Raw genomic sequence first — 13,620 nt, 5'->3', positions numbered from 1 at the left:
CAGACACAAAGCATGTCATGTTTCCCAAAAAACAGGTAGAATCAGGAACTTTTCCATGCCATGGCACAGTCCTTCCATTTCCTACTGAACCCAAGAGCCTGTGGACTCACACCACCCTCCAACCCCTCATGTCTTTCTGAACAAAACCAGGATCCCAGGACAGCAATGTGGAAACTTTCCATGGAGAGCCCAGACCCAAACCCTATGGGGCAAACAAAAGCCATTGGATCCATTCTCTTGGCCAACTCTTGGCCAATAACTTGTGAGAACTTCTCAGGGAAAAAAGTTATGGTCCACAAATCCTGAGGAAGTTGTAGTGGATTAGCACAAGAGGAATAGTGGCTCCTTTTTCCTTGGCCTTCCCTCTCCAAATCCAAGCTGAATAGTTCAAGTTTTGGGATAGGGACTAAAATAAGAGCAGGACAATTTCTCTCTGCTGCTCTGTGCAGTGGCAGCAGTGAGGCAGAGAAAAGCTTCTCAAGGCCTCCTAAAACCCAACTACAGACCTACCATTAAAGCTGAAGATATGTTTGATGTCAGGCCATGTGAGCAGGTGGTGCAGAATCGTATCAGAATACCCCTCAGACTGCCCAGCCATGACTGGCCACGACTTCACCATGACAGCAGACACGAGCTGGCTGAACTTGCCCATGTTGTAGGCAGAGATCTGCTCCAGGAGATTGTTGTGCATCTGCCAGGGCACACAGAGAGGGCAGGGGCAGGTCAGACTCTGGGGTCCCACTGTGTCCGTGTCTCAGAACTGGCACTGATGCCAAGGAGTCCCCTCCAGTGCTGAGGAATATTCCAAAGCAGTCCTGTGACACAACTGATACCAGAGCTCATGGTGGAAACACATTACAAATATTCCTCACAGACCTCGTTTCCTGATTTCTTGTTGATATTTTCTGGTTTTGGTTTAACAAACAATCTGCAGCAGCTCAAGCAACCTCCACCTCCCCTTCCACCACAAGGCACATCCCTGTGCAACAGAATTGCTGTGAAACCCACTCTCCTTTCTCCTCCCTTCCCTACCTTTCCTTTCCCCTACCAGGGCACACACAGTACCTGGCAAGCTGGAGGTACAGCCTCTATGGCACAGCTCTGGAAGCACTGGCTGATGGAGGAGTCTGTCTTTGTGATGTGGTGGTGCTGAGAACAGTACACTAAGATTTGGTTCACTGGAGGCTCCTGAAAGGTAAAAGGGAGATTTCTCATCAACTCAAAGTATTTCTCCTGGCAGTATGAAGCAGTGATGCTATCAAGACAATAAAAGGAACCTGAGCATCAGCCCATTTCTGAGGGCCTGGGAGAGAGATCAAACAAATAAATGCTTGGAAAACCTTTTAATGATTTCCATCTAAAGTGTGTGATTACTTAATATCCATCTCTCCAAGACAAGCTCACAGCAGAAAATATTTGTTTCCTGACTTCACCATGAAATTCAATGGCTTAAGGAAATATGTAACTGTTGTAGAAAAGAAATGAGGAGCTATACAATGTCAGTTTGGAAGGGACTAACACATGTGGGTGTGCATTTGGGAGCCTGAGCAGCACCATTTCTGCACAAGGAATGAAAAGAGAGGCACCAGCTTGGCTTCTCTGAGCCCCTGGGTGTTTATTTTGCATTTGCTGGTTCTTAAAACCACAGAGGTGACAATTGTTCAGAATGTGGATTTCCTCTGAAGCACCAGGACCCGAGCCAGGGCACTGACCAAGATTACAGCGTGAGACATCATCATGGCCAATTGCTGACCCTCCACAACCTGGTTCATAACAGCAATGGCAATTGTTATGGCCAAAGCCACCATGTTTGCACATGCTCCTGCTCCAAGCACAGCACAAGTGTGGCAGTAGCAGCTGTGGGTTTCTCTGGGTCTGGATTGAAGGCACTTGAGATAGTCCGAACTTGTGTTCGGACTCAGGTGTTTATTACTTCTTATCAGTAAAACAGTCTCATTACTGTGAGTTCAGTTTCATTAGAAGGCACAAAATGGTTGACAATCTCTTGTTACAAGGTCTTTTAAGACTCAACTATCCAATTAAGAACTGACACCTGGATTATTTCCCTTTTTAACCCAATAAGTGATCCCAAAGAGCTGGCAGTGCGGACTTTTCTGCCCAATTACAAAATGCCACCCAAACCCAAGAAGAAGAAGAAAGAAGCAGCATGAAGAAGAAACCCAGGACACGCTGTGCCCTCCATCTTGCTTCCATCCACAACATAACAAAAATCCCAAAACCTCAATTTCTCACCAAGGGATACACTTACACTACTCTCTATAATCTATTTCACACTTTTGTGGATTCTAGTCTACCTTGAAGTCTAGGAAACTTTCTCCATGGATGAGGGGTCAAAGACAGCGCTCCCCTGGGGGTGAGGACACCCGAGAGCAGACAGAGAAATATTCCAGTGCCCTGGGTTTCCACACACAAGTCACTCCATCTGCTCTGGACACCAGCCAAGGCTGCCTGGAGTCTCCCCTACCTGCTGGATTCTTTTCTTCAGATCTTCAAGTAAAGCGCTCCTCCATTTCTGGGTGAACTTCTTATCTGGAAAGCTGATTTTCACAAACTTATCCCAGACCTGCAGGGGACAAGCAAACCAACCCAAACTACTGAGTGCTGAGATTTAATAGAAAAATTAAAAGAAAGGAAAATAAAAGAAAGGAAATTAAAAGAACAATGTAGAAGAGATGCCCCACATGCCTCAGACAGTCTGCAGCCCTTTCAGATGTTTCCATTCTGAGGAAAAGGAACACTCCCAGAGCTGCTCTTTAAGCCCAAAGAGTGTGTAAATGTCTCAGCTGCTGAAGGAGACATTTGGATGAGCTATTTCCAACCTACTGCTGGAAACTGTCCCAGAGAGGGCCAGAGGGAGCAGCAGCTCAGACTGGCAGGGCTGCTCTGAACTTTGCATGCTGGAAGGCCTGAGGACAACCAGTGGGACACACTGGGAGCAAGACAACATCAAGGGGCAGCTCCTCATCCAGCAATGCCTTTAGGAAGAGCCAAGGAAGAGAACAGAGGTGAGCTCCAAACACTGCCCATCCCCACCCCACTCCTTACCAAGCCACATCTGCAGAGCCCAGCAAAGAGCCAGCAGACTCAAGACCCTGGCTAAGCTACAGTAAAATCCCTTTTTACTGCAGTTTATCAAAAGACGACAAACCTGAAGTTCAGGGGAGAAAGAGAAGATCACATGGTCTGAGTGCTTCTCCAGTAACTTGCGATCTAAAACCTTTCTGAACCAGGTACGAGCTTCCCTCAGAGCTCCACTGAGCAACTCTTCCATTGGGACTTCCTCCACAGCATCCCCTGGAACCTGCCCCACACAAAGGGGAAGACAACAAAATAAACACAGCTCAAGCAGGACAGCAATAGACAACTGATTTAAATCAGTATTTCTAAAGAGAAGACCAAAAGCATCCAGAACACACAAGAGCCCTGCAACAGACCCAGCACTGCTTGAATAAAAGCAGAGAGGCTGGGAAAGTGCAGGTCACAGGCAGGTTGTGCTTAAGCTTGTTCCAGGAAGTAAACAAATGTTAAAGGAGAAACAAAACCAGAGTTAAAACACAGCTTATGACAGCAAACCTGAGCATCTGACCTTATTTTCAATAAGAACCAAACTCATCAGGTGACTCCACACCTGTCTGAAAGTATCACAGTCTTGCTCAGACTGTGAAGTTCTTCAGAGACTGGACCTGACCTAAACCCAGTAAGTTGTGCCACACTTGCAATACTTCTGGGTACCTTGCTTGTATCAAGCCAAGAGTTCCTTGGTACTCACTGCTGGGGGCTGAAGCTGGGCAACCTTGGCAATCAGGGTGGCAGCAGTGGCAGGGATCAGGAACAACCCCACTGTGCTGGCAGCCTTGCAGAGCCTCTCATGCAGCCTGAGGCAGCGGGACCAGCAGCACCGCCAAGAAGGAGACCCCAGAGCTCTGCCGGGCAGCAACACAGAGGGAGAGTTAATTTTCTGCTCCAAGGAAAAATAAAAAATTAAAAACAAAGTAAAAACCCCACCAAATTCAACACAGTGTGGCAGCTACCTCCCTCAGATGGATTGAAAAGATGGGATGGAACTCCAGGATTTTTTTCTCAACAGAGATTTCAAGGTACATAAGCAGGACCCCAGCCCTGGTGCAGAGGCAGACATTGCTCTCACAGAGGTGCACTGCACTTACCTGGCTGGGGGCTCAGCCAAGGCGTGCAGCACTGTGTTTAGAATCCCCACTAGCACCTGGGACTGGAAAGACAAAAATATGAAACTGTGGAAGAAATTTTACAGACTGATTTCTGATTAGCTGAGGAGGAGGGAACTCACTATTCTTTTGCATCTTCTCCAATATTTTCATAAATTCTGCTATTTTGTAAAATAGCAGAACTTATTTACTGGATGTCAGAGCCAATACCTGGGCGGCTTTTATACGCACAAACCCAACCTGTACTTCTTACAACTTCTATTATTAGTTGCAAGGTCCTACTCCTGCTGTTCTTGCACCAATACAAAAGTTTTCACAACAGCAGGAAAATCTCTCAAACCAGCAGCCCCTTGCCCAACCCTCCTGTACAAAAAAAACCAGTTTCAGGTACACGTCTGAGGAGGTCAGGATTAAAACATCTGCCATCACTAACCAAGAGCAAATCCAACCACAAACACCCTCCTCTCATCAATGCCAACACCTTCTGCTGCACATAAATCCCCAACTCTCCCCCTGAGGGGTTGCTGACTTCAGTGCAACTATTTTTGCTCTTAGCTAGGTTTGAGGCTCTTTGTGCTGTGACCTGCTGTGAGCCCCAGTTCCCTCAGTGATGGTCAGTTCTGCCAAAAGACACCCAGGAGCCCAGTTGGAGCCTTCAGCGCAGAGCTGGGTAAAGCTGCCAGATGACAAACCTGAGAGCTATCGCACGAGAGCTCAGCATTCTCCAATCTGTACAAAACACCTTGAAGAGTAACTAACGGGTCACTGGAGAAGTCTTTTATGAAGTCAGCCAGGCTCCCCAGGGGCACCACACAGAGCCAGGACTTGACTAGAGTCCCATCAAATTCCATCAAGTATCTCTTTTCTCTCATTCGTGCCAGCATTCGGGTTGCTCTGGAGGGAAGACAAAACAAAATCTTCAGGATTCCAGGAAACAAAAGGCTGTGAGCTCGTGCAGCCCCCAGAGGAGTCTCCTCCATTCTTGTGCTTTTGTCCCTGCAGCTGAGATCAGTGGGAGTCTCCAGGGCCCAGGGGTGGCACAGCAGAACCAAACCACTGGGCACAAGCACTCAGGGAAAATAAACTCCAGGTCTTGCTCAGACTGTACACAACAGGAGCAGCTTTAGCTCCCACCTGCTCCCTGGCTGGCAGAACTGGGGGGGTTGTGTTGGTCACACAGTGCCCAACTGGGCTACACTCAGTGACCTCTGAGCCACCAGTGTGGCTGTGCCCAAATACCCCAGACATCCTCCCTTAACATGCTACATTTCATACTCTTTAAAAACGGGGAAGGGGAAAAACAAAAAGAGATTTGAAGGCACTGGAAGGAACTGGGAGCTCTGGAAAACTCACACATGTTGCTTCATCCTGGTTTCAGCAAATGGAAGCCCTTCCAGCCCTGCCCAGGCATCCTCCTCCACCAGCCTGTGCTCCTGCTGCAGGGGAGCAGCAAAGGAATGCAGAAGGGGAAGGACCCACACCCACTGGTCTACGTCAAGTTCAATGCACCTCTGGCAAAGGTTTGTCAGGTCAATCCTCAAGCTAAATAAAAAAAGAAAACAAAACAAAGATACTGAGTAAAAGAACAGCTTTATCCTGGCCTTGGGAATGCCATAGTGGTGTGGGAGGCCATGTTTCAATCTCCCTATGCACCTTCAGTTAACCTCTGGTAATTATTTTAGCTCCATCTATTCTTCATTGCAGAGCGTACCTGTCCAGGTTTAAGGCCCAGAGCTGCAATGTTACAGAACCTCTCTGCACAGATCCTGCTGCTGGAGCACTGGGAAGATCCAATCCTTTTCCTACAGTCTCCCCATGAGGCCCCCCAGCCCTGTGACACCCACCCAGAGAAGGACTCCAGAGAGAAATGCAATGGCTGCAGCTGTGTGAGTGAAGAACTTCAAATCCACTTCCAGGTAGTCAGATTACAACCTGGCAAACAGGCACTCCAGGGGAAACCAACCAAAAAGTGCGGAATGATGCACTACAACCTTGCCTGGATGTTAGCCCTGCTTCAAGCAAGAGGCTGGAACTGAGACCTCCAAAGATACCTACAAATGTAACTTTTTCTCTGGTTCTTTAGCAGTAGAGAGCTGGATTCTGGTTGTTTCATCAAAGCAACACCAGCTTGGTCAGCTAGAAGGTACATGGAACACTTACTTGGAAACTCCTGAAAAAGCCTCTTTGATGTGATCAATCTCATTCTGTACAACTTGTGGTGACACCTGATCCAAGCACAGGAGGCTGCACAGGTCAGCCAGGTCACTTTTAGGTATTGAGAGCGAATAGTGCTCAACTACCACAAGAATGGTGAGCCCCACAGCCAGTTTGCTTTGGATGACTCTGCCCTCTGGAGCTGCTTCTGGTGTAAGGAAAGGGAGAGCTATTTTCTTCACATATTTTAGCAGTAAATCCTTCACCTGGGATAAAGAAGAGAAGAAACAAACCAAGCATAGCATTAATCTTTCTCTTCTGAAGCCAATGTCTTCTGCCAGTTCTAGTGAGGCCACAGGACAGGGAGGAGGAGCGCTGAAAACCAAAAAAGACAATATGGCATTTCTGTCACATTTCCTAATTATGTCAAATAAGAAATTCTGGATTCCAGAAACCCTACTGGCATCACTGCTAAGAACAGGACCAGGAGCTTCTCCCAAAAAGCAGGCAGCTTTGGAGCAAGAGATGAGTGCAGAGAAGTTGTTAGTGACAGAACAACTAGCAGCCAAACTTAATGGCAAGGCTTAGGAAATCAATATCCAGACACAAAACCCACTCAGGTATGAAGTCACCACATCACAGCCCTGCTGCTGACCCCCATGGGGTCTCAGAACCACACCGAGGTGCACAGGCTGACTGAAGCCTTCAATGCAGTCAGTGACAGCCACCCCAGAAGGATCCCCACTGCTTCTGTACTTGAACTTTGACTGGAAAAGCAAAATTAACCCACCGAGGTCAGCAGCAAAATTAAAGTTTGTGTTCAGTATCAGAATACTTTCTGTCTCTGCAGGAGAAGGGATTACCTGCTCTGCGCCGAAGTTTAACTCTTTCCATGTCATTGGCCCATCATCAAACACCCGCTGGCCTACTGCAACGTAATGGAACTGCTTCAGCTGACAGAAGAAATTCCTCAGATTGTCAGGACTCCGGGTTGCAAGAATGCTGAAGATACTTTCTAACATAATTTTGGCAGCAATTTTCTTCCCTTTCGCCACTTCCTTGTTATTATCAAAACCAACTTTCTGCTGGAAGTTTTTGAGCATGGAAGGCTTTGCACACACGATGTCATCATACTGGTGCCACACTGAAACAGCAACACAAGGAGAACACAGGAAAACAACCATTGCAATCAGGTGTCTTCTCCCTTCCAGCTGCCACAGCAATACCCCCAGCAGCCCACTGAGCTGCCAGCTTCAGACAGGGCTGCCTGCCAGGAATGCTGGGCCATAGGACAGCAGGGATCACCCCAAGGTGCAGGTCCAGCCAACAGAGCTCACCTCCATTTTTGAGGAATCTACGGTTTATCAATAAGCAGCGATTCACGGGATTATTGGATACTGGATTCTTGTAAATGAACTCATACTCCCCCTCCCCACAGGTCACCCAGTACTTGTAAGGAATGTATTTATCCACGATTTCTCTGCTGAGAGTTACAGCGCCTTCAATGAGGTATCCATGTTTTCCCCGAGGCCTTGGAAACACAAACACAGCAAAGGCAGGCAAAGGACATGTTAGCTGATCTACAGACCTCCCCTTCCATGCATTGCTCCATTTTTAATAGGAATGGTGAGACTTTAGAACAGTTTTCTCCACTGTGAAGCCCCTTGCTGCAACCCCCAGCTGTGGGCACAGAGCCACACCTTGCACAGCGGCTGAGGCCCCACAGAGACCCCGATCTCAGAGCAGTGAACACTCACCGGGTGCACTCCAGCTCGCAGATGTTGTCCTCCCACTCAGCGTAGGAAGGAATGCCCTGGGCCCTGATGAACACTTTATGGCTACCAGGGTCGAACTTGAAGTCTTTGGATAATATTGCATGGAAATACACTGTAACACCCTCATTGCGGCTCACAGAACTGCAGGAAAGAATTGGAAGGGGAATAGAATGGATTCTGTTGGGGTTTTTTAATTGTACAAGTCACTGTAGACCTCAAATCAGGCTCGATTTGAGACCAGCTGAGTGGCTGCAAGATCCATAAACTCTGGCAGCAGTTCACTCAGACTGATGTTTGAGCAGGCCTAGTGCAAAGTCCAGTGCAAAAAGGAACAATGGGCTCCTAAAGGCAGCAGGAGATGCTCTGGCCTAGCAGAGTCACCTGGAATGGCCACCCTTTCCATCCCTTCCAGCTCATACATATTAAGCAAAACATTAAAACAGCTCTTCACACTATTCACCTGAAGCATTGTGTGTGTGAAGCACATGGTGCTCATTAGAGCAAGAAATAAGAGAATAATCTCTTTTATCCATCAGATGCTCAAGCAGGTTCAACACAACACCCACGACATCACCTGTACTGCATCTCCCATTCAACACTGGCTCTGTCGTGCACAACCACCTCACTTCAGTTTCAAGACAATTCATTTCCACATGTCCAAGGTACATACTGACCCAATCCCAGCACCTCAGTCTGGAGTCCTGAGTCCTCCTGACAGCAACTCCTGTTAGTGAAGAATGCTGGGAGCAGCAGGGCTGTTCTCACCTTTCTTTAGCCTTTTCCACAGGTTTCTGCTTCCTTTGTTCCTTTTTGTTCTTGGGGCTGTCTGCTGCAGCCACAGCACCCTCCTTTCTGGCAGCCTCCGCTCCTCGGATCCAACTTGTCTCCGTACTCACGTTGGGCATTTTCTCACATGGGGGCTGATTTTTCTCTTTTGTTTTTTCATTCTGCAACAGGGAGACAAACAATGCCCAATGAAACAGGAGACCCTGGAAGCACAGCATCTCCTGCCGTTGTGTCGGCACTTGAGAGATGGGACTCCTGGTGCAAGCAAGAAGCCATTTATTGTTTCTGCAACTCCATTTATATACTCTTACAGCCTTAGGTAAAAATTTTCACTGCTAAGAAATAACCACATTCACGTTTCTTAGCTACACTGCTTAAACACAGTCTTGTACCTGCAGTCTTGCATGACTTCCTTTAAACAAAGCCAATTTCCTTTTTGTTTCCTCCGTTACATTTCTGTTTGATGATCCCAGGGCTTCTGCCCCACCGGAGCCAAGATGTCCACATCACCCATCAGCTGTGCAGTACTTTCTGCTCTACTGCCCATCTGCCCCCCAACACTGGTGCACCACCAGCTCCATCCTCCTGGAGGCACTGATCCCTTGCTGAGGGAAGCCACTGGCTAAGGAAAACAGCCCATGATGGAAGAGGAGCCCAATCCAAACACACTGCCACACAGACAGCCCAGTGAGCCCCAGTCCCAGAGGATGGGGCACAAAGAAAGTGAAAGAGAAACCACAGCAACTTCCAGCTTACCAGGCCTGTGTATGAACAGAGCATAGGCACCCGCAAAACACAAAATCCCCTTGTTCAAGGGGATCCCAGAGCTCTCCAGAGAGCATCGCTGGCTAGAGAAGAGATACCTGCCACTCCTGGGGGCATCTGAGCCACCTCTCAGTGAGAGCTGGGCTAGAACTGACACCCAGGAGAACAGAATTTGAATTAGAGCGTCCCCATAGTCCTCCTCAATTCACTCCTGTATGCCTGGGCAGGTGCTCCTCAGCATCACTGACAGCATGAGCAAGTCACACTGACAAAGGGAAGCTGTGCCCACTGGAACACTCACCAGAGCTCACTCACACTCACTTTAACAGTGGAACTGGTCCCTTTCTGCTTGAGCTCCTTCCCAGCCTGTGGGCTCTGAGCCACAGGGGAGGTCTTGGTCTCAGCCTTGCTTTGGGGGCTCCCTTGGCAGGAGGCAGCCCAGAGGGACTCGCTCCCTGCCCTGCTGACAGCAGCTCCTTGCTGCTGCCCCAGGCCTGGGAACGTGCTGTGGCTGCTGGCCAGGGCCACCACTGTCCTCTTCCACATTACCCCTGGCTGCTCCATCCCCCACCTTGTCCCCTGGGCTGCGGCACTGCGAGCTGGGACAGCCCCCCTGGCTGTGCTGCTCTGCAGGGCCCAGCCTTTCTGCTTCCGGGCTGCCAGCTTCCTTCCCCAGGTGTGCAAATGCCTATTGCCTTCAGCTGCATCTCCACTGGCATCAGTGCATCCATCAGCACCTGGCTTTGCTCCCTCACCAACGTGGGGTTGGATTTCCTGAGGAAAAAGTCATGTGTCAGGCAACTCTGTGGTTGAGGAGGCAGAGAGTCCAGGGGAACAGGTTCCCTGGAGATGGACATATGTTTCTTTGCTTTACTCTTGTTCTCTTTCTATTAAAAAAAGAAAAACAAAGACCACAATGTCTGTTTATTCACAGCCAAAGGGAAACTCTTTGTCACCTCCTCTTTTGCAGCAAGTGCTGATGTTTTCCTGCTACACAGGGCTAACAGAGAATGATCAGGAAGAGAAGGTACAAGACCAGCCAGTGAAATGCAAATAACTCTTGAGAACTGTGTAGGTTTAATACTCAAGACTTGCTCAGCAGGAGCACAGAGCAGCGCAGCAGTGTCTAAGCTGACTCATGTAATTTGTGGTGTCCCCCTCCCGGCACCGCAGCTCCACATGCCCAACACAGCTTCAGCAAACACAGCGAGCTTCTCCTGGAGGAAGCCGGGCAGCAGCTCCCTGACATGGCCAAAGGGATGTGGGGGATGCAGCTTGGCCTCCTCACTTCTAGCAAGAGAGCAACAAGGCACAGCTGCTCCCCAGCACCCAGCAGGGTCCTCACCTTCTTCTGCAGAGGAACCTCCTGAGCAGAGTCACCAGCCCCATGCTGAGCTGAGGGCTTTGTGTTGTCCTCTGGAGCTGTGGCATATTCCAGCATTGAGGATCCCTTTTTCTCCTCCCATGTCTCAGCAGAGATGGGAGATTCACCTGCAGTGTCAGGTGTGGTGTTGGGCAGAGCTCTTGCTCGGTCCATCAGCGACTCGTCCTCTGTCTCCTTTGCTTCAGGGGTGGAAGGAGACCCAGCAGCCCCTTCTCCCTTCACCTCTTCCTCTGCATCAGTGACTGCAGGGAGCTGCACCTCTCTTCTCTCTGCAAAGCAGGGAAATGAATCGTTAAACTGGAAACTCACCCCCCAGAGGGGTCGCAGGATGGTTTGGGTTGGAAGGGACTTTAAAGCTCATCTCATTCCATTCCTGCCACAAGCAGGGGCACTAGACCAGGTAGCTCCAAGTCCCTGGATGGGGGAGAGCATCAGAAAAAAAGGTAAGACTCGTGGGTTGAGATAAACACAGTTGAATAGGACAAAAAAGGAAAATTACAGTAACCATACGGGAATATCCAAAGCCAGTGATGCTCAGGGTGCTTGCTCACCACCCTCTGAGCAATGCCCAGCCAACCCCTGAGCAGTGGCCCTCACCCCTCGGCCAGATCACCCCAGTGTTTCCTTCAGCACCATGCCCTGTGCTCTGCAACATCCCTCTGGGCACTGGGGCAGCTCTCCTGGCTCTGCCCCCTCCCAGCTCCTCGCTGCCCAGGCAGCCTGGAAGCCTGAGAAGCCCTTGGCTTAGTGGAAGCACTGCTCAGCAGCAGCTCAACCATCCGGCTCTGATCAACAGCAGCCTCATCCTGAACTCAAACACAGCTCTGAACCCGCGCCTGGGAAGAACATTGCCTCTGTCCCAGGCAGAGCCAGGGCATGAGCCCAGCTCGCTGCCAGGCTCGGCCCCGCCCGGGGCGGTGCTGCCCCGTGAGCGGGGCCTCCATGCAAACGAGACGTCTATCTGATGGGCGTGGCCTGTATGCAAAGGAGACCGCTATGTGACGGGCGGCGCCTGTACACAAATCAGATACGTGTATGATGGGCGGGGCCTGTAGCAAATGAGACCGCCATCTCATGGGCGGGGCTAGCGCGGCTCCCGGGGGACCCCAGGGGAGCACGGGGAGGACTGGAATGGACACGGGGGAGAAACGGGGGAGACCGAGGGGGACACGGGAGCATACACAGGATAGGGGCGTCACGAGTGAACGGGGAGGAGATGGCAGTCCCCGGGCACGCACCGGAGGGCTCCGGGCGGAGCGGGCATCAGGGTGCACCGGGGAAATCGAGGCGCGGGGAGGCGCTTAGGGGGCACCGCGAGGGTGCAGCGCGGCCCAGAGTCCACAGCGCCGCCCGCCCCGGAGCCCCTCAAGCCTAAGCCCGGCGCCCCGTGCCGCCACTCGCCGCCCCGGCGACTTACCGAGTTACCACCGGAGTGACCGGCACGGGTACGGGCACCACCACCCGCCCGCCCGTCCTGCCGCTCCGCCAACTCCCGCCCGGACAACTTTCCTTTCTCCGCCGAGCCGCCAACTTTCGCTTTTACAGGCACGATCCCCACCCAGACCACCCCGGCCAAGCCCGGCCCCGGCCGCCGCACCGCTCTCGACGAGTCCCGGCGCGTCTGCCCCCCCCCCCCCCCCCATCCCGGCTGGGGTCCCCTCGGTACCCCCCGAGCATCCCCCACCCATCAGCCCGGTGCAGGAGTCCCCGGCCGGCGCAGGGGGACCCGGCAGCAGCAGTGAGGGCAGGTGTGCTGGAGGAGAGCACTTTGTGCTGGTCCTGACAACCAAAAGCGGATTCCGCAGTCAAAAGTGGGGGCACGGCTGCTGCCCCATCCCGGATCCGACCAGGACCGAGCCGAAGACGGGCTCCCAGCAGCCCTGCCCTAAACAAGCAGCCCATTTTACCCCCGTGCCCCTCTTTTCTCCCTCCTGACATACCCACAGCTCAGTACTCTCCAGGGCAGGACCCAGAGTCCTGGCAGGTGTGTGGCTCCCGGGCACCTATTCCGTCCTTCCAGCACCTCCGGCAGCAGGAGCTGTGCACAATGTGCCCTCGGGCTCGGATCACCTGCACTGCCCCAGCTTGCTTTCGGTTTCTTTCCGCACCACATCCGCACTGCCCCAGTTTGCTTTCGGTTTCTTTCCCCACCACACCCCCGCACACTGAGCCACATGCAGAAGACAGCTCCCCTTCCACCACAAAAATAAAAAGCTTTCCCTCAGGAAGGTAGAGATCCCACTGACTCATTAGCAGCTTCTGATTTATTACACCCTCGATGTCCCGAGGGCTGTTCAGGGAAACCGAATTCCCCACCCTGCCCAGCCTCAGGTGCTGTCCCCATCGCACAGCCTGGTGCCACCGTGCCTGTCCCCTCGGCAGGGCCCAGCCAGGGGCTCCACCCCAGGGTGACAGCCCAGCCCTAACCCAGGGCAGCGTTTGGCACAACACCCCACAGACAAGATAAGGATAAAAAAAGCTAAGGATAACTAAGGATAAAAAAATCTAAGGATAACTAAGGATAAAAACCAGTAAGGAGTATGTTATAAGT

At 51.2% G+C, this 13,620-nt stretch overlaps 1 protein-coding gene across 4 annotated transcripts in view; it reads right to left on the bottom strand.

Moving 5' to 3' along the window:
• LOC102064388 (E3 ubiquitin-protein ligase RNF213) overlaps nt 1-13,189 on the bottom strand; it is a 46,687-nt gene extending 33,498 nt beyond the window's left edge. Inside the window, exons 1-15 of one of the 4 annotated variants that reach the window (XM_074540914.1) lie at nt 13,010-13,189; nt 11,031-11,338; nt 8,900-9,081; nt 8,117-8,275; nt 7,697-7,890; nt 7,223-7,503; nt 6,366-6,625; nt 5,559-5,747; nt 4,898-5,099; nt 4,188-4,249; nt 3,791-3,944; nt 3,170-3,322; nt 2,486-2,584; nt 1,066-1,188; nt 511-691 (exon numbers count right to left, since the gene is read on the bottom strand). In XM_074540914.1, the coding sequence (XP_074397015.1) occupies nt 511-691; nt 1,066-1,188; nt 2,486-2,584; nt 3,170-3,322; nt 3,791-3,944; nt 4,188-4,249; nt 4,898-5,099; nt 5,559-5,747; nt 6,366-6,625; nt 7,223-7,503; nt 7,697-7,890; nt 8,117-8,275; nt 8,900-9,081; nt 11,031-11,222 (2,431 nt within the window). In that variant the 5' untranslated portion in view covers nt 11,223-11,338; nt 13,010-13,189. Of the gene's footprint in view, nt 1-510; nt 692-1,065; nt 1,189-2,485; nt 2,585-3,169; nt 3,323-3,790; nt 3,945-4,187; nt 4,250-4,897; nt 5,100-5,558; nt 5,748-6,365; nt 6,626-7,222; nt 7,504-7,696; nt 7,891-8,116; nt 8,276-8,899; nt 9,082-11,030; nt 11,339-11,666; nt 12,030-12,486; nt 12,619-13,009 lie in introns of those variants that run through there. The other 3 variants (XM_074540915.1, XM_074540912.1, XM_074540913.1) reach the window with 3 other exon arrangements.
• Nucleotides 13,190-13,620: the final 431 nt, after the last annotated feature.

This window comes from Zonotrichia albicollis, chromosome 5 (genome assembly GCF_047830755.1).
Source record: "Zonotrichia albicollis isolate bZonAlb1 chromosome 5, bZonAlb1.hap1, whole genome shotgun sequence".
Classification (NCBI taxonomy): domain Eukaryota; kingdom Metazoa; phylum Chordata; class Aves; order Passeriformes; family Passerellidae; genus Zonotrichia; species Zonotrichia albicollis.
This window is presented reverse-complemented; position numbering and strand designations above follow the sequence as displayed.